General features: G+C 43.1%; 1 protein-coding gene across 2 annotated transcripts in view; it reads right to left on the bottom strand.

Moving 5' to 3' along the window:
• The window catches only part of HDAC4 (histone deacetylase 4), a 213280-nt gene that overhangs the window by 31898 nt on the left and 154736 nt on the right, over nt 1-26646 (bottom strand). For both annotated transcript variants that reach the window (XM_069733292.1, XM_069733293.1), the window contains 20 exons: nt 25994-26238; nt 25745-25895; nt 25088-25202; nt 22661-22782; nt 18135-18266; nt 17877-17986; nt 17606-17722; nt 14385-14565; nt 14077-14300; nt 12350-12598; nt 12074-12260; nt 10236-10369; nt 10023-10128; nt 8347-8393; nt 7985-8092; nt 7812-7867; nt 7005-7092; nt 6806-6925; nt 3967-4064; nt 2399-2517 (listed from right to left, as the gene is read on the bottom strand). In XM_069733292.1, coding sequence (XP_069589393.1) covers nt 2399-2517; nt 3967-4064; nt 6806-6925; nt 7005-7092; nt 7812-7867; nt 7985-8092; nt 8347-8393; nt 10023-10128; nt 10236-10369; nt 12074-12260; nt 12350-12598; nt 14077-14300; nt 14385-14565; nt 17606-17722; nt 17877-17986; nt 18135-18266; nt 22661-22782; nt 25088-25202; nt 25745-25895; nt 25994-26238 — 2709 coding nt within the window. The remainder of the gene's footprint in view (nt 1-2398; nt 2518-3966; nt 4065-6805; nt 6926-7004; nt 7093-7811; nt 7868-7984; nt 8093-8346; nt 8394-10022; nt 10129-10235; nt 10370-12073; nt 12261-12349; nt 12599-14076; nt 14301-14384; nt 14566-17605; nt 17723-17876; nt 17987-18134; nt 18267-22660; nt 22783-25087; nt 25203-25744; nt 25896-25993; nt 26239-26646) is intronic.

Raw genomic sequence — 26646 nt, 5'->3', positions numbered from 1 at the left:
GCGCCTTTAAGGCCAGAGAATACTGGTCATGCGCCTTTAAGGCCAGAGAATACTGGGTCATGCGCCTTTAAGACCAGAGAATACTGGTCATGCGCCTTTAAGACCAGAGAATACTGGTCATGCGCCTTTAAGACCAGAGAATACTAGTCATGCACCTTTAAGACCAGAGAATAGTGGACATGCACCTTTAAGACCAGAGAATACTGGTCATGCGCCTTTAAGACCAGAGAATACTGGTCATGCACCTTTAAGACCAGAGAATAGTGGACATGCACCTTTAAGACCAGAGAATACTGGTTGTGCACCTTTAAGATCAGGGAATACTGGTCATGCGCCTTTAAGACCAGGGAATACTGGTCATGCACCTTTAAGACCAGAGAATAGTGGACATGCACCTTTAAGACCAGAGAATACTGGTTGTGCACCTTTAAGACCAGGGAATACTGGTCATGCGCCTTTAAGACCAGGGAATACTGGTCATGCACCTTTAAGACCAGGGAATACTGGTCATGCGCCTTTAAGACTGGGAATACTGGTCATATGACTTTAAGACCAGGGACTACTAATCGTGTGCCTTTAAGACCAGGTACTTCCTTACCCGGGTACTGATGTAGAGTCGATGTGCCCCTTTAATGCAAAAATACTGTCACCCCAGTGTGAGCTGGCCGGGTGGACCAAGATGGCCACCGGGAGCTGCAGAGTTGATAAAATCTCGCAGAGCGAGAAGCGCCAATTTGGGGGGCGGAGCCACAGACATGATGCTGAATAGGCCTAAGCCGGGGCCTAAATTTCTGTAGCCGGCGGACGTCATCAGTGGGTCGTTCCAGGCAAGACTTCCAGGATGCGGCCTACAAATCGGCCGAAGCCAGGGACTAAATTTTTGCAGCCATCCAGAGCGTTACCTCAGAGAGGTGGGCCACAGGGAAGTGGCTGAGGCTGCCTGTCAGCATGTGGATATCCCACTGAAGATGGATCCACTCACCATTGGTGCGCGTCCCGGCATGGAGCCGCCGCGGATGTGGGTTTCAGCGCTGTTCTGTGCAGCGTGGACGGTGCAGGGATAAGCCTCAATCCATCATCCGTTTGTTAGGGAGGTGGAGAGGAACCGTCCGCCTCCTTGTGCCATCCGCTTTCACAGTGGTGGGACAGTGGGGGCTGCTCGGACGCCATAGAGAGGGGCCTCTGTACAGCCACGGAGTTCAGTCCGGGTGGACAGGGCCAGTTGTCCGGCTGTAGGCCTGGCTCCAGGAGAGGATACATGGAGGCGACACTCCATGTGGTCGCCTGCTGCTGGTGTGGGGAGATCGGGACCATGAAGGAACCGTCGCCCCTGAAGTGAGCTCAGGCACGGCTTCCCACGTCGCAGGAGAGGGTACGGGGAGGTATACTCGCTGTGCTCGCCTGTTGATGGTTCGGGGGAGATCGGAACCTTGAAAGGAACCGTCGCCCCCTTCACTCCGTTAATTAAAAAATAAAAATTTAAAGAAAAGTAAACAATAAAATAAAAACGTTGGGGTCTGAAACAGACCCATGTGCCTCCTACAGACACTAAGCAAGAACTGGTTAGCTGAGAGCCAGCAGGAGGGTGTATACTGCAGGGGAGGAGCTGAGAGCCAGCAGGAGGGTGTATACTGCAGGGGAGGAGCTGAGAGCCAGCAGGAGGGTGTATACTGCAGGGGAGGAGCTGAGAGCCAGCAGGAGGGTGTATACTGCAGGGGAGGAGCCGAGAGCCAGCAGGAGGGTGTATACTGCAGGGGAGGAGCCAAGAGCCAGCAGGAGGGTGTATACTGCAGGGGAGGAGCTGAGAGCCAGCAGGAGGGTGTATACTGCAGGGGAGGAGCCGAGAGCCAGCAGGAGGGTGTATACTGCAGGGGAGGAGCTGAGAGCCAGCAGGAGGGTGTATACTGCAGGGGAGGAGCTAACTTTTTTTGTATCACTTAGTGTCAGCCTCCTATTGGCAGCAGCATACACCCACAGTCTGTGTCCCCCAATGAGGCGAAGGAGAAAATGGGAAATTAATATCACTTTAATGCTTCCTGAGTCACAAGCAGCAGGACATTCTAACAAGTCCATTATTACACAGAAAAAGTATTTTACTCTGAAGCGCTGCAGGATTTCAGACATAGTTTTACAAACACATAGTGAAAGAGTCCAGGCACATGGAGAAGTGTCTGCCAAGCGGGCCCCCTCTGGATCAGCTTGATTGATGGGCTTTTTTATATTAAGGAGAGAACTGTCAATCAAGCTGAGGTGGTAGAAGATGGGAACCACCCAGCAGAAACTTTTCCTTGTGCCAGTCTCGCTTCTAAGGCTAGTATTTTAGTGACTTCATGTAGTTCGAAGCAGCATGAAAATTCAAATGGGTTCCCTTTAAGGTATAATACCCTCATCAACTTACATTTGGCTGTAACCATGTACCCTCCCAGAGGAGCTGGGTGTCCTTCTACAGCATCAAATCCTGCGGAGACCAAAATAACTTCTGGGGCAAACTCGCTGGCTATCGGCAGCACCACAGTCCTGAGGAGTAACAAAAATATGCATCATCACATGCCAACTGATGTTCGTGACAGTCAAAGGTTTTTCTTCCATCACATGAACACTGGAGTCCTAATACAGTAGGTTTACCCAGTTGAATTTAAGTTTCTGGGACTTTTACGATGACGGCCTATCCTTAAGATAGGTCATCGATACCAGATTGCTGCATGTGTGACCCCCAGCACCCCGCCGATCAGCTGTTCCCAGTGCCATATGGATGCTCACATTCATCACCTATTGATTTGAACATTGGGCGGATGTGCGGTACCCAGCAGAAGCCAATATACAGTTGACATCAGCTTCTTGCAAAGTTCCTGAGGAATCTTAGCCCATTCCTTAAAGAGCTACAGCCTCCAGATCACTAACAATAATGGTTTTGTGTGCTGCTCAAACCTTCTTGAAATCCCAGCAAAGATTTCCTATGGTGTCCAAGTCAGGTGACTGACAGCCATTCCAGAATCTTCCAAGACATCTGAACCCAAGTCTAGGTGGACTTTGAGATATGCATGCGATCATTGATAAGCTTGATAGTCCACTGATGCTCCACAGGACAGAGTCCCAAAACCTGGGTGGCTTATTTATATGTTTTTGGAGCATAATGGATCCAAATACACATACACCTTTGGGAGAGTAGAGGTGGACGTCTAGGAGTTTGGGCATGGAGATCTTCAGCACTTCTAAGGGAATGTTCACACCATTTTTTTTCCTGGCATTTATGGAGAAGACGACAGACTATCACGCCAAAAAAAAATTTAAAACTTTTGAGCTTCTTTTAAACACTCAAGCTTTCAAAAGGGTTCATGCAAAAACCTGGCTTAATACACTTTTAAAAGTTGCACAATTTTTGAAACACTTTGTAATTTAAATCACAGTTTTGGGTGGAGCAGAGGTAAGGCGGGACGTGGCTATGTCTGCCTCTCGAATTCATTCATTCATTCAGAAATGTTACTCCATGCCTTTGTATATTTTTCCTTTGTTTTTGCAATACAAATGATCTTTTATCTTCAACTTTTTGGACCACTCATGAAAACCCAAGAATATTACCGACTGGGAGGCCATTGCCCATACGGACGGGGCTAAGAATCCTCAGGATCGATGCCAGAAGCTGGTGTGATGCTTCAAGTTCGTGGCAGGTCATGAAAGCCAAAGTGGTTCTACGCTTGTCATGAAGGGGTTGAATAATTCTGAGACTGCCCTAAAAGTTGTACTTTGGGCTGAATTTGGAGAAACCTCTTATTATATTCGTTGTGCTGAGCAACTTAAATTGTTCTTGCTTCATTGCAAAACAGCAGAAAGTTTGTAAGATAAAGATAAACCTAAATTGCAATTGGGGGGTTGAATAATTTTGACTCCAACTGCACACCTGATCTCTCGACCATTTGTATCAGACTAAAGTGTGGCACATGCATGGACTGTGACATTTCCGCTTACCTGAAAGCAGCCAAGTAGTCGGCATCACCCATGGGTGGATTTAAACCTCCAGTAAAAGCCATATTCACATTAAACCCAGCACCAGTTGAGGTGCCAACCTGTACAAAAAGAAGCAAAAAACTGCTTTACAAAACAAAAAGCAGCAAGAAAATACAAAAGTAAGCTGGTCAAGCAAACCGTGCAGAGGCAGGCATTCTGCGGGGGCGTCCATCAGCCCCATACGCATTAGAAACATGAAATCTACTTTATTTTTCATAAACTTTTTTTTTTCTTTTTCAGCAAAAGAAGAGTTCAAGAACAAAACAGACCTCTATAAACAGTTGTATTCAACTACGAATTGTTTTTCTTAAGACAAATAACTGCAATTTTCACATCAATATGGGAAGAAACACAGGCTGTTCTCACAAATTGCCTAAATTCTAGCAGCAGTCTATGAGGACATTGGCGACCTAAACAATAGCCTTGTTCCATACCCAGTATGAGACATAAGCATGCACTTCTATACACGTACGTCCATGATTATTAACACGGCCACATAGTTCACAATTCCACTGGATTCTGTCTTCCAAATGAAAAACATTTGCATAAACTATAGAATCTCCAGATGCATCTGAAATGGTAATTTCACCTTTAGCAGGAATAATTACAATAATAATCTGGCCTTTAAAAATAAGAATTATGTCCGGTAATGCGAACAGCAGGGAACAAGTAAACAGCCATAATGCACAACGTGGGTGTCTATAAATCCATGTCAGAACAAAAAATATAACTAAAAATGCACTGAAAAGTTAAACGTGACACAATGGGGAGTACGGAGCAGTGTACAACACAGTAAACGCTTTCCGTCATATCCAATGTTTGCTTTTTCCTACCATTCTAAGAGCTACAATTTTTCCCCCCACTACATAGCCATATGATGGCTCGTTTTTTTTTTTTAGATGAGTTATGGTTTTGATTAACAACATTCATGAAACTAGAGAATGTACTGGAAAACCAAAAAAATATATATATTAGTGCAGGGAAATTGCAAAAAAAATTAAGTTTTGCTTTTACAGTGTACATTGTGCGGTAAAAATGATCTTTAATAAAAGTTCTGCAGATCAATACGATTATGGCGATACCAAACTTGTCCAGTTTTTACGTTTTTGTTTTTTTTTTGCAGACAGGCAATGAACAAAAGCAGGCAATTCTGGAGGTTGTTTTTTTTTTTTTTTTTTGGTTTGTTTTTTTTAAAGGCAGTCTGTCCCCAGTTTTGTCGTATATCAACTAAAACTATCACCTTGTGCAGTGCCTGTGCTGCAGTCCATAAATGCTTCTATGACCCCCGATTCCCCCTGTATACCCTCTAAAAATCTTTTGAAGTTCTCCTGCAGTGTTTGCTAATCCTGTCGGTCTGGGCCGATGGGCATGACTTCTGGCCTCTCCATCCCTCCTCCTACGTCATTCACATTGCTGCACGAAAGCTTGTGCCTGCGCAGAGAAATCACAGTTTGCACCTGCGCACTATGCTTTGCCCTACTATGGGCAGAGCCAAAAGCATAAGTGTTCATGCGCCAGCTCATGTGCCGGACAGAAGAGTGCGGTGAAAAGCATAGTGCGCAGGTGCGAGCAGCGATTTCTCTGCGCAGAAGTGAGATTTCGCCGGGCAATGTGGGTGATGCGGGAGGCGTCATCCATGTCAATCAAAACAAGAGGACAGTGAGCAGCAGCCTGGGGAGGGATGGAGAGGCCAGAAGTCGCACCCATTGGATTACCATACAGCATGGGAGAACTTCAAAAGGTTTTGGGGGGATAAACAGGGGAAACAGGGGTATAAAAGCACTTATGGAATGTAGCGCAGGCGCAGAAAAAGGTGATAGTTTCAGTTGTTATATGACAAAACTGGTGACCCTTAAGTACAGGCTAAGTCATTTTACTTATTTATTTTATATTTAATATAATATTAATATAATATTTTGAACATATTTATATTTTAAATTTACGGTATATTTATTTATTTTAGATTTATATAAACACTGAATGATTTTTTTTTTTTTTTTTTAAACTTCTTACTTTTTAAAGGAGGGGGAAAAATGATTAGAATTTTAAGGTGTTTTTTTTTATTATTTATACATTTTTTTTAAAAATCCACTTAGGGATTCACTTGAACATGTGAACGTCTGACGTTTGTAAAATCACAGACTAGAGAAAATTACAGACTCCTACGAAGCACAGCCACGACCTGGTCTTTAATGGAGGACTGTTGCAACAGATATGGAGGCCTTAAGCAAGTCCATGATTGGCATGGCAACTTATCTGCACCCCAAGATCGCATTACGTGGAGAACGAAGGAAATCTGTAATGGCGCACTGTGTGGACCACACGCCTTAAATGAAGCCGTGAAGAAATTGAGAGTGGTGTTTAAAGGACTTAACAGGAGTGAGCGGAGCTCAGCTGCTGTTAAAAGTAAGCCTTAGGTGTGTAACAAAGCCAGCAGCTGCTAGGTATGGTGCGGGCTCAGCCCCTGAACCTGCTCCACACAACTGTGCCCGACTTGTGCCATACATGTAGTTGTTTTTTTTTTTTTTTTTTTTTTTAAAGGAACAGAAAAAAGCAAACACGCAGGCATCAACAACTGTACTGGGGCTTAATACCTTTTTTCCAATGATTATTATATTGCCCATTGTTGTTTAGAATATTAAAGCTGCGTGCATGGTAATGGGAGAAGCTGTTGGATTAGAATTGAAAGACTTTCGATCCGCACTCATCATATGCCTGTGAAAGAATTACCTGTCTGAACGCTTCAACAGACAATCATGTCACGTCCTAATAAACGCCATCATAAAATAAATATACATACCTCATCGGGTGCCCCACTGCCTGGGAAGAAGTTTCCGTCATCATAGCGGTGGACTGATATGTAAAGGACACTAGGATCTGTGTAGAATGCCTGTTGGGTGCCATTTCCATGATGAACATCCTAAAACATACAAATCAATGTTATAAATAATGACACTTTTTTTCTATAGATTGGCAGTATAGATTTAGTAGCCACTCACCCAATCTACAATCAATATTTTCCCAACATTGAACCTCTGCTGGAGAAGTTTCGCCGTGATTGCTACAGAATTGAAGTAGCAAAAACCCCTAAAATGTAAGAAATAATGTGTAGATTAAATTACAAATCAAAAGCTGATTATACTTATATTCTAATGTTTAACGATAACTTATTAACAACCGTCAAATCTTTTTTTTTTGCTATTGAACGTAATTGGAATCTTCCGTTTTCATACCAATTTTGTTGAAACCCAATAAAAATATTAAAGATAAAAAATAATAAAAAGATTACAATTCAAGATTTAAATAAGTTGTTCAATACTTGTACAACTTCTTCTCATACCCCTCGCTTGAGCCCCATAAAATAATAAAGCTTATGATCACCTCCTGTGTTGGCACCTTTCCGTTGTGTTGGCACTCCATCTCCCGGGGCTCCTGTGTGGTTGTTGTGACGTGTGACGAAGGCGCTCAACCAGTACTGGCTTTACTGTCCCTGCGTGGTGTTGAAATCAGTATGAAGAGAAAGTCCGAGATCAGCTGCAGTCTGGACATACTCTTCATGTTCGATTTGTCCGAAAGTGGGGACAGTCACGCCAGCACTGATTGGGCGCCGGCATCACATGTCAAAACAGCAGCACCGGAGTCCCGAGAGCCGACATCGTGGGAACGGCGCTGACACAGGAGGTGAGTATAGGCTTTATTTTTGTTATGGGGGCCAAACATCTGGATCAAAAAGAGGTTGTCCTAGTAGTGGACAACCCGTTTAACCCTATCAACGCACAAGATGAAATTCTCAGGACAGAACTTACATTGGCGTGCTCTCCTCTGCATGGTGACCGGGAGGCCTAACCACAGCAAAGCCATTCTACAAGGTGAGGACAAAATGTATTACTATATCACAAATATCCACAATGGAACCACATTTTAGTGGAAAAGTTTACAGTGGCAGATAGAAATATTACCATACACAAAAGGGTCTCACCTTCAGCTCTCCGGCAACCACTTTGGAGGCAAGTTCCACCACACATCCCACTGCGAGTCGAGCCGCCCCAGAGGAGTGGACCTCATTCCAAATTGTATCACTGTCAACCTAGACACATGAAGATATCATCACATCTATCCCATCGAAAATGCAAAACCTCTGACAAAGCCTCATCAAAATTGGTTGTGTTTGGCTCAACAGCAAAAATATACAAAATCATGATTGTAATTCTGCAATGTTCATCACTCAATCTACTCCCTCGCTATCTAGAATGATTGTGCCAAGCGTAATCTAGAAGTGGCAACATATTAGCCAGAAAAAAAGCTAAACACACTAAAAGCAGCTTTGGAATAAACACTCACCCCAACCCCTCCACAAGGTAGACGGACGAACATGGAGGTCAAAGATCCTGTATGAGGAAAGGGGAATGGTTAGTGGAGATCAGTTACTAGCAGATTACAAAGAGAACAAACCAGCAAATAAACACCAAAAACAAGTGCACAAAGCCAACATCCCAGCCGTTTTCATAGCATAGGTGCACTATTTTTAAAAGAAGGGACAGATCATGAATGCGGAGTCTCGTGGTTTTCTTAGAATCTACAGAATCTACTACACCAACTGGTAAATTGCTTGACATGTGGGAATAAAATTTCTACCAAAAACAGTGATTAATCTGGTTAGTCATATTGGACTGCTAATATTTTTAGCACTACTGTAAAAGGGGAGATCTGACATTAACCCCTATCTAACCTCAGACGGGATAGTACGTCCGAGGTCAGATCCCCTGCTTTGATGCAGGGCTCCGCGGTGAGCCTGCATCAAAGCCGGGACATGTCAGCTGTTTTGAAAAGCTGACATGTGCCCGTAATAGGCGCGGGCAGAATCGCGATCTGCCCGAACCTATTAACTAGTTAAATGCCGCTGTCAAACGCAGACAGCGGCATTTAACTATCGCTTCCGGCCGGGCGGCCGGAAATGACGTCATCGCCGACCCCCGTCACATGATCGGGGGTCGGCGATGTGTCAGGATGGTGACCATAGAGGTCCTAGAGACCTCTATGGTTACTGATGACCGGTGGCTGTGAGCGCCACCCTGTGGTCGGTGCTCACAGCACACCTCCATTTCTGCTACATAGCAGCGATCAGCAGATCGCTGCTATGTAGCAGAGCCGATCGCGTTGTGCCTGCTTCTAGCCTCCCACGGAGGCTATTGAAGCATGGCAAAAGTAAAAAAAAAAAAAAGTTAAAAAAAATGTGAAAAAAATAAAAAAAAATATAAAAGTTTAAATCACCCCCCTTTCGCCCCAATCAAAATAAATGAATTAAAAAAAAAAATCAAATCTACACATATTTGGTATCGCCGCGCTCAGAATCGCCCGATCAATTAAAAAAAAGCATTAACCTGATCGCTAAACGGCGTAGCGAGAAAAAAATTCGAAACGCCAGAATTACGTTTTTTAGGTCGCCGCGACATTGCATTAAAATGCAATAACGGGCGATCAAAAGAACGTATCTGCACCAAAATGCTATCATTAAAAAGGCCAGCTCGGCACGCAAAAAATAAGCCCTCAACCGACCCCAGATCACGAAAAATGGAGACGCTACGAGTATCGGAAAATGGCGCAATTTTTTTTTTTTTTTTTAGCAAAGTTTGGAATTTTTTTTCACCACTTAGATAAAAAATAACCTAGTCATGTTAGGTGTCTATGAACTCGTACTGACCTGGAGAATCATAATGGCAGGTCAGTTTTAGCATTTAGTGAACCTAGCAAAAAAGCCAAACAAAAAACAAGTGTGGGATTGCACTTGGAATTTTTTTCCCGTTTTCTAGTACACGACATGCTAAAACTAATGATGTCGTTCAAAAGTACAACTCGTCCCGCAAAAAATAAGCCCTCACATGGCCAAATTGACGGAAAAATAAAAAAGTTATGGCTCTGGGAAGGAGGGGAGTGAAAAACGAACACGGAAAAACGAAAAATCCCAAGGTCATGAAGGGGTTAAAGGAAGTAATCGCCATATCAATGTTAACATTTACCCTCCAACTTCTGTCGATTCAGAGGGTTGGTGCCATAGAGCAGAGAGTGCGCCTCGGAGTGGACAGTTTGCAGTTCTTCCAAAGTGGCTTTTCTGCCCCGTATACACTAAACATAAAAAAGCAGGGAGATCAGACTTAAAGCAATGACTTGCTTATCCCCAAAAGCTAAAAAAAAAAAAAGGGGAAAATAAAAAATTGTAAACCCTTGCTCACCTCACACATGCTCCTAAGACCTGTCTCTTGCAGCCTGGACCAGATGCTTTGTATACGGCCAGCATGCTCAGGATGGCTGTTAGTGTTCCCACAGATGCACTGATGTTTCAGCATCAACGTGTCATAGACAAGGCCTGCAGAAAATGTACATTCCAAATTGTCAGGCAAAGTGATTTTTTTTAGCCATATAAAAATAAGATCTACCGTAATTAAAAAAAAAAAAAAAAAAAAGTTGACGTAAAAAAAAGCCCCTTTGATTTTACAGTTCAAGCAGATTTAGAATATGACTTCTTTTGACCTTACTAATGTGAAGGCGTGCTCATCTTCTGCCTTCAGGAGCACTCCTCTTCTGCCTCCGGGAGCGCTCCTCTTCTGCCTCCGGGAGCGCTCCTCTTCTGCCTCCGGGAGCGCTCCTCTTCTGCCTCCGGGAGCGCTCCTCTTCTGCCTCCGGGAGCGCTCATCTTCTGCCTCCGGGAGCGCTCATCTTCTGCCTCCGGGAGCGCTCATCTTCTGCCTCCGGGAGCGCTCATCTTCTGCCTCCGGGAGCGCTCATCTTCTGCCTCCGGGAGCGCTCATCTTCTGCCTCCGGGAGCGCTCATCTTCTGCCTCCGGGAGCGCTCATCTTCTGCCTCCGGGAGCGCTCATCTTCTGCCTCCGGGAGCGCTCATCTTCTGCCTCCGGGAGCGCTCATCTTCTGCCTCCGGGAGCGCTCATCTTCTGCCTCCGGGAGCGCTCATCTTCTGCCTCCGGGAGCGCTCATCTTCTGCCTCCAGGAGCGCTCATCTTCTGCCTCCAGGAGCGCTCATCTTCTGCCTCCAGGAGCGCTCATCTTCTGCCTCCAGGAGCGCTCATCTTCTGCCTCCAGGAGCGCTCATCTTCTGCCTCCAGGAGCGCTCATCTTCTGCCTCCAGGAGCGCTCATCTTCTACCTTCAGGAGCGCACTACTCCCCTTTCTTCTTGCAGGGGAACAGTGTGCTCCTGAACACTGACAGTTTGCAAGAGCATGATGGTCGCACTGCTGGTCCGAACTGTGTGCTCTGCCAGGCAGATAACAGAGGCAGCTTTGTCTCTGCAGCATGGGAGAAGAGCGAGGGAAAGTAAGACTTGGTGAACCCAACGATCTGGATAGCTTCAGAGTAGCACTGACAAGCAAGCAGCTTCCAAGTGCGCGATTCTTGTCTAGGGAACCAGCCACCTTTAGGTGGTCGCTAACATAAGTAACAAGCAGAGAGGATCTTTAATAAAAAAAAAGTTAAAAAAAAATAAGTTGCTTGCGTTTACAAGAACTTTGGAATTCTAACCATTAATGACCAGGACTCATTCCCAAGCCTCATTAGCCAGATGACCGAAGAATGGGATGTCATAGTCAGATGACCGAAGAATGGGATGTCCTAGTCAGATGACCGAAGAATGGGATGTCAGTCAGATGACCGAAGAATGGGATGTCCTAGTCAGATGACCGAAGAATGGGATGTCATAGTCAGATGACCGAAGAATGGGATGTCATAGTCAGATGACCGAAGAATGGGATGTCATAGTCAGATGACCGAAGAATGGGATGTCATAGTCAGATGACCGAAGAATGGGATGTCATAGTCAGATGACCGAAGAATGGGATGTCATAGTCAGATGACCGAAGAATGGGATGTCATAGTCAGATGACCGAAGAATGGGATGTCATGGTTTCCTGTCCTGGTGGAGACCACAAGAACCGTTACTCCCAATGAGTATAGCTACTGTTGTTATTTTATCCCTTTCCATCTTTTCATCATTTTTTTTTTTTTTGAGAGAGTGGGTAGGAATTCTCACAACCTCTTTCAAGTGACATAATACTGCACCTGTAGTAAATCGTGGCTTGGTAGGTGTTTCCTGAACAGACATGGGAAATGAGGCAGAGGCTGGAGAAGACTGGGCTCTTGAGAGTGGTCTATGTCCACCAAAATGTACGACAACACCAGCCGCTTCCATGGAGGCTTGATAGTTCCTCAGCTGATGTATGCGCTGCTGCTCCAATAAAAGGGTTTGCTGTAATGTCAAGATGACATGGATTTTCAAAATAGATACATAAGACTAGAGAAATATAAGAAGCCTGGCAATAATTATGTGTCACATACCTGTCTGAAGAGAAGATCTTGCTCGGCCTGAAGTTGGCTCTGCTCTAGCTCCTGTGAGCTGGCTTCATCTTCACTTTCGTCTCGCTCCTGCTTCACGCGCACATGGCCTCCAAGGCTTTGCTCTTTATGATCGGATCCATGTTCTATATAGGAATCCTCATGTATAGCTTGATGCTCGCGCAGCTCCTCTTCGGTTTCCTCGGGGTGGCTTTCATGTTGTCGTGAAACCTCATTGACTTTAGGAATCATCTGAAGCAAATACAAAAAAATTGACAAATTCATGCTAATAAAAAATACAAAAACATCTAAAAACTAGCATCAAGTTGAGAATAGTATATTTACAACACAAAGTAACTCTGGATAAAAGATTAAAGATGGCAATGAAGGATTAAAAGAGAAGATTTTTACATTAGGGAACGGAGAAAATGAGACAAAACTAAAAAGTAGGAGAGTCCTAAAATGAGAATAAGAGGTTACACGACAAAGGTGCGTCACTGTCACTCCATTGCTTCTACTCCTTAATGGGACAGCTGTCAACCAGCTTCAAAATCAATAAAAGGCTCAGTGGACGCCTATTTTACTGATAATTTGGGTCCCAGAGTTTGGGTTTCCAGCTACCACACATTAATAGTATATCCTGTGGTCAGAATATCTCAATAACACATGAGGATACATTGAATTTTGTACAATTTCAGTGCAGAACTAATGGAGCCTGTAGTAAGAAAAGGATTAGACGGGTCATTTACCCACTGCTCCAGTTTTTAATTTTGCAGTACAGGTAAGACACCTGTTCAGTTGCTCTAAGAAACAGAGTGATAACACTGAGCTGTCCCAGAACAACTGCAGTCCGGGGGGGATGCAAAGCCTTTTTTTTTTTTTTTGCTTGAATATTGATAACACACCTTAAATAAATAATAAATCTGTAGAATTTACAAATCAATAACAGTTGCAGGTGCGAAACAACCACTGACCAAACACTGTCTATCCTGAGGAAAGGCCATCAATATTTAAAGGGGCTGTACACTACTCAGACAACCCCTTCTGAATCCCTGTTTACCCCCAGAAAAATAACACTTACCTCCGCTGCCAGCGCTTATTGGCCGAAGGGATTGCGTGACAATGTCAAGCGAGCCCCAGGAGATCAAGTGCAGACACCGCTGGAACAGCACCAGCAGCGGAAGGGACTATAGGGGTTATTACTTTACTGGGGAAAACATAGGGATTTATATGGGGATGTACGAGTAGTGGAAACCCCCTTTAAGACCCAGAACATGCTTTCTAAGGGAGTTTTTCAGCACAAAATGACTGTTCAAACCAAGCACAGGCAATCTGTGCACACATGGCGGGACCAAACACTTCAGCGCACCTTCTCACCAACTTGTTTTCCAACTATCTCATCCTTTCTCTGGCTCTTGTAAAGCAAGAGCTATCAATCAAGGAAGTAGGGGGGCTGAGACGAGTACTCAGCACATGTGCGTGGTGTGAACAGTCACTTTGTACTCACAGACTCCCTTTACCACAAAATGTTGAAAGGATTTTTCCCACACCTGCCATATAACACAGGATAGGAGGTCCTGAATATGTCTGATCATTGTGGACATGTGACAAGTGTAAAATTGTGGGATTTTGCCCCAAACATATGCACACACTCAAGATTAGATTTCAGAGACAAGGAGAAATGATAGAGACAGCTCCTGGATAAGCCCATGAAGAAGTGGGGCACACACCTTGTTGAGGTGTAGCTGCTGCTGTTGGAACTGCTGTTTGTGCTTCTCAAGGAACTGTTGGTGCTGCTGCTGGATGACCAGGTGCTGCAGAGCATGAGAGTTTTGAGGCAGCGGCGCAGACTGTGTGCGGCCCAGAGGGCGGTGGTGACGTAACTTGTGGATAGTTGGGGAGACGCGATCAGTGGAGACTAAGGACTGGGAGTGAAGAGGAAGCGCACCCAACCCTGAAAGCAATAAAACAAGTCTGCTGAAGCTGCCGCGGCGGATTCATGTGCAGTAGATGACGGCCACACGTCTGATGTGCTCACCGGTTACTAATGGGCTCTGTGCACTGGGCGGCTCCAGGAGGACCATATGCTGCAGGAGGGAGTTATGGGAGCTGGCTGCATCAGCACCAAGGTACGGAGTAAGGTGGGCAGCCGGAAATAAGGACAGGCGTTGTTGGATAGTAGACAGGGAAAGGCGATCAGAGTCCGGTCCAGACCCACCCTAAATAGTACGGAGCAGGGAAGGCAAAAAGAATATTTACAACTTATCAATATATTGATGAATACATATGTTTGTGTCTCAAGATCTTGTAATGGATTACTAAAAGACATTTATTGTGTAAATAGAGACCATTATTAAACTGCAAGAATCACTCAGCATTAGGAACAGAAGAGTGTGGAGGGAAAAACACAGAATATATACGGTGCATACATATATATTATACACAGATATCTCAATCTATAAATATAAATATATATATATATATATATATATATATATATATATATATATATATATATACAGTGGGGCAAAAAAGTATTTAGTCAGTCAGCAATAGTGCAAGTTCCAACACTTAAAAAGATGAGAGGCGTCTGTAATTTACATCATAGGTAGACCTCAACTATGGGAAACAAACTGAGAAAAAAAAATCCAGAAAATCACATTGTCTGTTTTTTTAACAATTTATTTGCATATTATGGTGGAAAATAAGTATTTGGTCAGAAACAAACAATCAAGATTTCTGGCTCTCACAGACCTGTAACTTCTTCTTTTAGAGTCTCCTCTTTCCTCCACTCATTACCTGTAGTAATGGCACCTGTTTAAACTTGTTATCAGTATAAAAAGACACCTGTGCACACCCTCAAACAGTCTGACTCCAAACTCCACTATGGTGAAGACCAAAGAGCTGTCAAAGGACACCAGAAACAAAATTGTAGCCCTGCACCAGGCTGGGAAGACTGAATCTGCAATAGCCAACCAGCTTGGAGTGAAGAAATCAACAGTGGGAGCAAAAATTAGAAATTGGAAGACATACAAGACCACTGATAATCTCCCTCGATCTGGGGCTCCACGCAAAATCCCACCCCGTGGGGTCAGAATGATCACAAGATCGGTGAGCAAAAATCCCAGAACCACGCGGGGGGACCTAGTGAATGAACAGCAGAGAGCTGGGACCAATGTAACAAGGCCTACCATAAGTAACACACTACGCCACCATGGACTCAGATCCTGCAGTGCCAGACGTGTCCCACTGCTTAAGCCAGTACATGTCCGGGCCCGTCTGAAGTTTGCTAGAGAGCATTTGGATGATCCAGAGGAGTTTTGGGAGAATGTCCTATGGTCTGATGAAACCAAACTGGAACTGTTTGGTAGAAACACAACTTGTCGTGTTTGGAGGAAAAAGAATACTGAGTTGCATCCATCAAACACCATACCTACTGTAAAGCATGGTGGTGGAAACATCATGCTTTGGGGCTGTTTCTCTGCAAAGGGGCCAGGACGACTGATCCGAGTACATGAAAGAATGAATGGGGCCATGTATCGTGAGATTTTGAGTGCAAACCTCCTTCCATCAGCAAGGGCATTGAAGATGAAACGTGGCTGGGTCTTTCAACATGACAATGATCCAAAGCACACCGCCAGGGCAACGAAGGAGTGGCTTCGTAAGAAGCATTTCAAGGTCCTGGAGTGGTCTAGCCAGTCTCCAGATCTCAACCCTATAGAAAACCTTTGGAGGGAGTTGAAAGTCCGTGTTGCCAAGCGAAAAGCCAAAAACATCACTGCTCTAGAGGAGATCTGCATGGAGGAATGGGCCAACATACCAACAACAGTGTGTGGCAACCTTGTGAAGACTTACAGAAAACGTTTGACCTCTGTCATTGCCAACAAAGGATATATTACAAAGTATTGAGATTAAATTTTGTTTCTGACCAAATACTTATTTTCCACCATAATATGCAAATAAATTGTTAAAAAAACAGACAATGTGATTTTCTGGATTTTTTTTTCTCAGTTTGTCTCCCATAGTTGAGGTCTACCTATGATGTAAATTACAGACGCCTCTCATCTTTTTAAGTGGTGGAACTTGCACTATTGCTGACTGACTAAATACTTTTTTGCCCCACTGTATATATATATATATATATATACACACATATACATATACACACAAATATACATATAAATATAAAATATATACATGCATACATATATTACATGCACTATATATTATACATACTTATCTATACATTTTACACTGCTCCATTGAACGAGTGTGAAAGGTTACACATGGGTAGGTAAAGTTTCATCTTCATTTTTTCTTTTTTTTTTAATTTGTTTATTTATTTATTATTATTTTTTTTTATTTTTTTTTTTTGGGGGGGGGGGGGGGGGGGGGGAGTGGCGCCCCAGTTTTTATTTTCTAGGTAGGGTCCCTAGTGGGGGTTTTGCACTAATACCTGCAGTGAAAGCTTCACATTAACCTATTCACAGTTGTATAAACACAGACAAGGGATAAGCAGATTGTAGCTCATTATCAGTACAGTGAATGGCTTTATTCCCTGCAGAACAGCACTGATGATGATGATATACACATGTTCTCACTTAGAAAATATCAATACAGTCATATTAATCTGAAAACATATTGAAGGTGTTACCCACTGCTCGTAAAGACTTCTATATTTTAATACAGAACCTTATGATTTTAAAGGGAATCTGCAACCAGAAAATTACCTACTGATTTTTTTTTTTTTGTGCTAAACAGATTATTTTTGGCAATCATTTTTTTCCATATCACAATTTGTATTAAAAATTAAAAAAAAATAAATAGAAATCTTGCCATTTTCACGCTGACCACTGGGATGTTTATAGACTAACTTTGTGTTCCAGGAAACATGTATGTCATCTAAATGACCTTGTGAAGGGAGAGGAAGCTGTGATGTCACCTACTATGAATGATTGATCCTGTGTTATTAGCTGTGATTAGGTGTTACCTATCACTGTAATGCTGCCTCTGATGATAAGCAAACTGCTGAAAACTGTTCCTGAAACATCAGGAAATACAAGTCTAAGAAAAACCCAGTGGCCAAAGTAAAAATTGCAATATTATTACTGGAATTTTTTTTTTTTTTTTTTTTTAAGTAAATAAAACAAAATAATGCCATCATTATTTTTCAAAATACATGTTAAAAGGTAATTTTCTTATCTGCAGCATAAATTGAGCAGGGACATATATGTTTCCATGGGGGTTTGTTCAACTTACATTGGCGGATCCACTAGCGGGCAGCCCAAGAGTAATGTTTGGTAAAGATGGCGAGGTATAGAGAGGCAGCTGAGTTACAGACCCTTCTCGGCTTGCCAGCCGATGCACCAATGCCGCCTACAGAAGGGGGAGGGAGAAGAAAAAAAAGTAAGCTACAAAGAAGCATAATGACGACTATGGATGCTCAGGGTAAGAAGGAAGGTGCGTGTAAGATTTGGTAACATAGGGACTTGGATGAAAGAGGGCAAAGTATCCGTGTGCGTCTACATACCTCGGACTGAATGCCCAAAGGTCCAGCGATGCCGTTCTCAGTAGTGATGTTGCTTGAGCTGTTGTTGGGAGAGCTGGGCCCAGAGCCAGGAGCGCTGTTACATGCCGAATCTAAAAGAGGGCACAAAATATCAAAACACTCATTACAAAGTGTAGATGTAGTAAATACAGTCTGATAAAAGCCGGTGAGTGTCCTCAATACATTACAGAAAAATAATTATCACAAGACAAGAGAGGAACGCAGGATGAAGGCGCTCACCGGACACATCCAGAGGACGTTTTTTCAGAGCAGTGACACCAGGACCATCTTTCCGTCTTAACAGGGGGCTGCTGCGGCGCTCGGCCACCTTTTGTTTCAGTCTGGAGCGCAACTTCAAATTGGGTTCAGATGCTAAATTGGACGGCGGATACAGAAAGCACAGGTACGGAATATGACAATGTATTGCAGCAATTCCACTATAGCACTTTTAAAAGCCACGCTCAATCTGCTGAGTCTAACACTATGTGTTCTAGAGGGCTGTGCCGGATCACGGAGATAGCCGCGCCTGGCAACTTTAGGTCAGAGACACAACCTATAGGCTCCCTCAAAAGTCTGCAATGGAAGAGGAATTTTGCAAAGCAATTACATTTATTTAAAGGAGCTTTTGGGTCACAGAATATTGATGACCTATCCAGTAGAGAGGTCAACAATATGAGATTGCAGGGGGTCCGACATCCCCACTGATCAGCAGTTACTTGCTTTGACTGGATAACTCTTAATGGATGCCACTGAATGGCACTTATCACCAATCTATATATATAATTGTCTAAGGGTTTTTCCGTCTGTCTGTCTGTCCTGGAAATCCCGCGTCTCTGATTGGTCGAGGCCGCCAGGCCTCGACCAATCAGCGACGGGCACAGTATCGACGTAGAAATCCAGCGTCTCTGATTGGTCGAGGCTGCCAGGACGTAGACATCCCGCGTCTCTGATTGGTCAAGGCCGCCAGGCCTCAACCAATCAGCAACGGGCACAGCGATGATGAGGTCATAAAGGACGTAGAAATCCCACGTTTCTGATTCAGCGACGGGCACAGTATCGACGTAGATGTCATAATGGTTGCCATGGCGCCGATGATGTCATAAAGGTGCCTCGACCAATCAGCGACGGGCACAGTCTGCCGCGAATTCTGGAATCATCATTGTCCATATACTACGGGGACATGCATATTCTAGAATACCCGATGCGTTAGAATCGGGCCACAATCTAGTAGACTATAATGGCATAAGTTAAAACTTAGTCAAAATCACAGATCTGTCAATCATAGAACAATGCATAAAAAAAGTTTTTGCTACCCCATCTTAGAGCAGTATAATGAAGGGTCAGAGATCTTCCTGTTGGTTTTGATAAAAATTACTTATCTGCTGCAGATATAGCAGTTCTCAGAATGCAGCGCTCTGTATAACGTCACCCACACCATTGATCGGTAGCTTTCTGTGTACACTGTGCATAGGCAGAAGGCTGGTGGGGATACAGAGCCCATGAATATGGAGGACTATATGGCGGTATGCTTACTAGGCCTCTAGTTATAATCTTCTGCTGATTAAAGAGTGATTTTATCAAAATTACAGCAAGTATCCCAGTAAGTGACACATTCCTGGAATCAGGGTCTCTGTCTCTACATCATGCTGCTCTCAGATTAGGTGGCAAAAACCTGGTGACAAATTCCCTTTAAACATATAATGCATCAGTGTGACATCATTGGGCATATCAGTCAGGCTGGCATGTACTTCCACAATGTAAGAGTTTAAGAAAATGTGTCACAAAAACCCCATTCAAATCAGGTCTTTAGGTTGCATGTATGCATATTATATAATTTATATTTATGTATATATATATTATTTATTTTTTCAAAGGTTTGGATTTTTTTTTACTGTTTTTGTCGTGAATAAAAAAAAAAAAAAATACATCTTGTCATTTTCACACCAGTCACTGCGGACATTTTAGAATAACTCCTGCTGTTTCAGGAAATTCACATGTACATTAGCAGCAATGAACAGATCCCGCCCCTATCTTTTATATTGAAGCATCTAATGAGAGTGTGCTAAAGTCTTTGTAAAGAGCGGGGGAGCAGGGTCAGCTGGGATATCAATTATTGTGATTGGTGGATCCTGTGTTATCAGCTGTGTACAGAGGTCTGACCTGTTCTGTAATTCGGTCTGTGATGATAAGGAGACTTCTGAAAAGTCTTTGACATAGAACAGGAAGTAGGAATATAAAAAAGCCCCAGTGGCCACTGTGAAACTTGCAACATTTCTAATTTTCTTAATGCAGATTGTAATATAAAAAAAAATGATTAAAAAAATAGGTAATTTTCTGATAGATAATTTTGAGACAGTCCATAGCCTACACAGAATATCGTCTCTCTAGTCTTTTAAATCTGCATCATTACATGTATTACACAATAATACTTTTTTTAGGTCACAGACACCGTCTTATTTTTAGATACTTCGTTTTACAAGGAAGATACGAGGAAAGGCACTTTACAGGTCTGGGGCTTTTTTCATCCTGTGCAGTAAAAATGCCCATAATTGGCTCAGATTGCATTAAGCAGGCAATGTTTTACCATCACTAATAACGAGACACATTGCTGTAAACCCAGGGAGTCCTCACACGTCTGAGCGTCCACCAAGAAGATGGAATTTAAACATCCACATTAACTACAATCAATAGCTGTAATACTGGTGAAAGCTTCCGCTGGTACCCGTCTAAACCCACGGAACCAGCTCAGCCCACTGCCTGGGAAGACCACAGCAAATAAATATACTATTGCTACATTAATTATTTACAAGCATTCCTGTAACTACTTGTAAAGCACGCACAGGGAAATGGGAATGGAGGTTGTGGGCGGCGTGAAGAGGCAACGAGACCAGGAAAATAACAAATGTATAAATATGGGAGTGAGAAGAGTGAAAGGAATCAATGAGAGGGGTACTCAGAGGAGGAAAACACTTACATATGTAATTAATGCACTAACAGTCTGCACCACAGTAAAAGCATAGTAAAGATATACACACAGCATACACCACTCAACACGTGTACATGGCGGACCACTCACGATCCAGGTTTCTGGCCCCCCCATGAAATTCAGAGAGGAAAAAAAAAAAAAATCAATCGTGAAATAGTGATCTTGTTCTCGCTTTATGAGATTATATATACATACATATATATACACACACACCGTATGTATGTGTTTGGACATTGTGTATAGATAGATAGATAGATAGATAGAGTCCAAGAAGTCAAAGGCAGCACACCATTCAAGTTTAATAGCCCATCATGGCGACGTTTCAGCTCTTGGAGAGCCTTTCTCAAGAGATAGAGAGATAGAGAGATATATATATATATATATATATATATATATATATATATATATATATATATATATATATATATATATATATATATATATACATATATACATATATACACACACACATACATACATACATATATATATATATATATATATATATATATATATATATATATATATATATATATACACACATACATACACACAGTCTAGTGTAATGTATCCATGAACTTCTGTAATGTGTCTTTTTGCCATGCATATGGGTGGGAAGCAGCAAGGCAAAGACTAAGTGACTACTATACTTTTCAGAGTCCCAAAAACCATACATAAGAGTATTTTTTTTCTTTATTAAAATTTAACAAAAGTAAATGAGAGCGGCCCAAAAGGTATTGGTATAGGTCAGCATCCAATTTACACAACATATGTTTGGATCAAATGATCGGGTAAAAAAAAAAAAAATTAAATAAACCAACCATAGCATGCAGAAAGCCTGAGAAGGTCCTTCTTTTAGGCTATGTTCACACGTTCCTGATTTCCCTCCTTTTTTTTCAGGACTAAAAACCGCAGCTCTTGGCAGAAAACGCAGGTCCTTTTTTTGGTGCTTTTTTGATGCGTTTTTTTATGCAGTTTTCTATGCAGAGTCTGTGTGTTTTCTAGGAAGTTTTTTAGGGTTAAAATGGCTGAAAATACCCTAACCCTACCCCTAACCCTACCCCTACCCCTAACTCTATTCTAACCTTAGTGGAAAAAAAAAAAATTTCTTAATTTTTTTATTGTCCCTACCTATGGGGGTGACAAAGGGGGGGGGGGGGGGGGGTCATTTACTATTTTTTTTATTTTGATCACTGAGATATAACCTATCTCAGTGATCAAAATGCACTTTGGAACGAATCTGCCGGCCAGCAGATTCGGCTGGCGCACTGCGCATGCGCCCGCCATTTTGCAAGATGGCGGCGCCCAGGGAGAAGACGGCCGGATGGACACCGGGAGGTCGGGTAAGTTTAAGGGGGGGGGATGAGGGCACGGGGGGCAGGCGTCGGAGCACGGGGAGGTGGCATCGGAGCATGGGGGGGTGGGATTGGGGCACGGGGGGCAGCCACACTGCAGCGGTTCTGCACCACAAACCGCAGAAAACCCACAGATATTTTTTTCATCTGCGGGTTTTACTGCGGGTTTGACCTCACAATGGAGGTCTATGGGTGCAGAACCGCTGCAGTTCCGCAAAAAGAAGTGACATGGTACTTCTTTTTTACCGCGGCTATTCAGCGCGGCTTTTTTCGCGATTTTCCGCAATGTGGGCACAGCAGTTCCTGTTTTCCATAAGGTACAGTGTAATGTACCCTGCATGAAAAACAGCTGCGGACCCGCAGCGGGAAAATCGCGGCGATTCCGCATTAAAAAAAGGATGGTGTGAACATGGCCTTAGTCTCACCTGTCTTTCTTAATGGAAAGTCATCCTTTGAGTCGTACATTCCGAGCACAGGATGGTGGTATGAGCCCGATACCCCACCTTGAGGCGGTGGACTCTGGTCCAGTGAGCTATGTTGAGTCTTCCTGTAGAGATAGGACACAAAGGGTCAGGGTTGGATTAAAAGAACATGCAAAGAAATAGAGACAGATTATAGCATAGACTAAAGGGACAATTGTTCTAAGCCCCTTCACCACCTAGTCATAAATAAATGTATGGTCCATGCAAATATTTCCCTGTGGTGGGTCAGCTAAATCCTCTGCCCTAGCAGTATTTGTTTAAGACACTAGATAGTCATGTGAAAAAGTGTTCGCCCCTTCCTGATTTCTTATTTTGCATGTTTGTCACACTTAAATGGTTCAGATCACCAACCAAATGTAAATATTAGACAAAGATAACACAAGTAATCACAAAATGCAGTTTTTAAATGAAGCTCTTTATTATTAAGGGAAAAAGAAATCGAAACCAACAGGGCCCTGTGTGAAAAAGTGATTGCCGCCCCCCACCCCACTTAAAACACAAATTAACTGGTTTATCAGATCTTGGAATCATAAATTATAACCTACATTTTACAAGCTAATATTTCCTTACTGAAAAGAAGAAATTAAAAAGAAAAAACTAAAACAAAACAATTTCTTGAATTTCGCAGCCACTATTCCACGATGTGGTCGGTTTAGGATACTGCCCCCATATACCCAAGGTAAGCCACTGATGCCAAGTTTATCACTCACCACCTCAAGTGATGCTTTTTTTCTTCTTCCATTTATCATGGTGCCTATTCTAGATACCATCTATTGGAGCAGTAAGATGGCTTAGTATTCAATTGTATAATTTTTCAAAGAATGTCTTGGTTTCCCCTAAGTGTACCAATTTCCCAAAATTCAAGACACCCTGATGGTTAACAGCTTCCTATGTAACAGAGTATGAAATGTGATTTTTTTTTTCAAGGTCTGTCTTTTCTTTTTATGTACTGTACTTACTGTATCATTTATTTGCAGAAAAGAAAAAGGAAAAAAACTTGTTAAGGCCATGTTCACACATTGCGGTTTTTACCACGGAACCGCGGCGATTTTGCAGCTGCAGGTCCGCAGCAGTTTCTATAGCGTTTACAGTAACATGTAAACCCTATGGAAACCGCAAACCGCTGTGCACATGCTGCGGGAAAAACCGCACGGGAACGCAGCAGTTTACAACCCGCAGCATGTCACTTCTTTGTGCACAATCGCAGCGATTCTGCACCCATAGAAATGCATTGATCCTCTTACTTCCCCCATGGGGCTGTGCCCACCATGCGGGAAGTAAGCGGATAATGTGCGGGTTATACCTGGGGTGGAGGAGAGGAGACTCTCCTCCAGGCCCCGGGAACCATATTTGTGTAAAAAAAAAAAAAAAAAGAATAAAAAATAATGCTATACTCACCTCTCAGCGCTGCACGCGGCCGTCCGGTGTCAGGTTTGCTATGCGACCAGGACCTGCGGTGACGTCGCGGTCACATGACAGTGACGTCACGAAGGTCCTGGTCGCACAGCATCTTTGGAACCGGACCGCCGCCTGCAGCACCGAGGAGATCGGGACGTCAGAGGGTGAGTATACCATTATTTTATTATTTTTAACATTACTATTGATGCTGCATATTGCTGCATATGCAGCATCAATAGTAGGGGTAAAATCCCGCAGCGGAACCCGCAGGACAAACCGCGATAAATCTGCAGGGATAACCGCAGCGGGTTTGCCCTGCAGATTTATCAAATCCGCTGCGGGAGAACCCGCAGGGACAGGACGCTATGTGTGAACATAGCCTAAGGGTGTTCTCCTGTGTGCCTACTGGACAGCAGAAGACCAGTTTCCAAATTTGTTAATTTGGCAACTATCGAGCTAAATTTGGCAACTATCAGGCTAAAATGTGAAGGGGTTTGACAAATTTAGTAATTCTGTTCTTAATTACCTAATAAAGCAGAAGGCTAAGTGTAGCTTAAACAGAACTTCTAACTTACCATTGATATGTACCTTTTACCATTGATATGTACCTTTTTTAACCTGGTGTGAATGCCGCTGTTCTCCTGAATACGGCGGGTTTTGATTTTTCTAGATCTTCTAGTTTTTTCTCTTCCGGAGATATGGCCCCAGATTCATTGTATGTAGTATGTAAATCTGCGCTTGTTAGCCAATTGGACATGGTTTTCAACTCTTTTCTAAGGTAGTCTTTAAGAGGACCATGCCCCATTGGCAAACAAAACTGGATTTATATTCAGGGCCATAACCCAGGAATGGAGAGGAGCAGAAAAAACCCACCAGCAGATTATAGAGACCATCGGCATTTATACCAGATCATACAATTAGATATCACTGGCAAGTGACAGGTCCTCTTTATTCAACATTCCTATCACTTACCAAAAGCGGGGGTCACTTGACATACAGTGATTTAGGCTTCGGTGGGCAAGAGCCTTCTTCTTATTCAGGACAAATTCCTGCAACTTCATTTTGACTTCGGTGCTCGCAACGGCGCCTGCAAATAATGTGTAAGAACCAAAACTACGAATGTAAACCCCACAAAACAAAGTAGTAATTAAGAAAACGGATAACACAAGCAATCTATACGGAATAAACACCAACCATAGCCAAATGATTAATGCCCACAACCTTTATCTACAGGCCTGGTTACAGCCTATGATTTGGAGAGGGCTTCTCCCCTACTACGAGAGAAGAAAAGCCAAGAGGCAGAGACACTTGCCGTGGTGGACCAGGCCCATCCATATATTACCGTATATAGACAGCCATTCAAGTTAATGTCCGTATATAAAACTACATTTCAACTGTACCCGCTACTAGTAAATGGTCAACTGTCTTCCCAAGGTGGTCGGCAGCTTGCAAGTGGGGTGGCATTATTTTATTACCACCAATTCAGCCCATCCTGCATGTTGGGACAATTGATGACATTTTGCATTCCACTCATTTTTAGGGTATAGAAAAAAAGCCAATATAGATAGAAACCGCCATATTAGTGATTTCCTGAAACCATCTGCAAACATCAATCCACCCTCCACTCACTTTCTTTTCCCTTTTCTTTATTCTTCAGCTGCATTAGTTTTTGTTCCCGTTGCTGTTTTTCCATCTCTTGCTCCTGCCGATGTTGCTCCAGTTTTCTCTGGTGCTCCAGAAGCTCCTGCTGATGTTTCATGGCAAGAAGCTCTTGTTGCTGCTGTTAAGTGACATCCCCCCACCACCAATCAGGTTAGTGACAAGTCAATATCATCAGGAGGCTCTCGGGAGAACATCCATTGATTAGCCATCTCTTACCTTTACATGCTCATGTAATTGGGCCTCGTGTTGTCTGGACAACTGCTCGTGTTGCCTCTGAAACTCGGCTATAAGGAGCTGCCGCTGGATTTGCTGCTTCTGCTTCAGTGCCAGTAGTTCTTGCTGCAGCTGCTGCTCCCTCCCGGTGCCCTCTGACCCCGAGATGGCATATTGGGGATCCAGTCGGAGGTCCATAGGAAGCGTGCCGGAAGCCACTTGGAGTGGCAGTGCAGCACTTACATCAACTATGGAAGCAAAAAAAAAAAAAAAAAAACCCTTAGTACTTTTTGGTCTACAATATACTTCTTGGAGACCCTGATATCCTAAAGAACAAAAGAAAAAAAGTTTCTGTAGACCCATAACTTTTTAAACTATCCAAATGATCAGATCCAATTTTTAAACACTTTAGTCTTAACACTTCCGAGGATCTTTCTCGAGCCCGGAACCCAAAGCTCTAGCTAAAACTCCCAAGTTGTAGCCCATGTTAGAAGTCGGCTATGGTGCCATGTATAAAGAACATGGCATACGCAATATTGGATCACATTTACTAAATACAAAGCTAAAAACATGAAAAACAATAAACCACCCAATGAAACACAAGATGTAACAAAATAAAATTGTATTTGTCACAAGATTTCTGCACTAGGTGCCAA

Source organism: Ranitomeya imitator, chromosome 7 (genome assembly GCF_032444005.1).
Source record: "Ranitomeya imitator isolate aRanImi1 chromosome 7, aRanImi1.pri, whole genome shotgun sequence".
Classification (NCBI taxonomy): Eukaryota; Metazoa; Chordata; class Amphibia; order Anura; family Dendrobatidae; genus Ranitomeya; species Ranitomeya imitator.
Note: the sequence above shows the minus strand (reverse complement) of the source record. Positions and strands in the feature narration are given on the sequence as shown.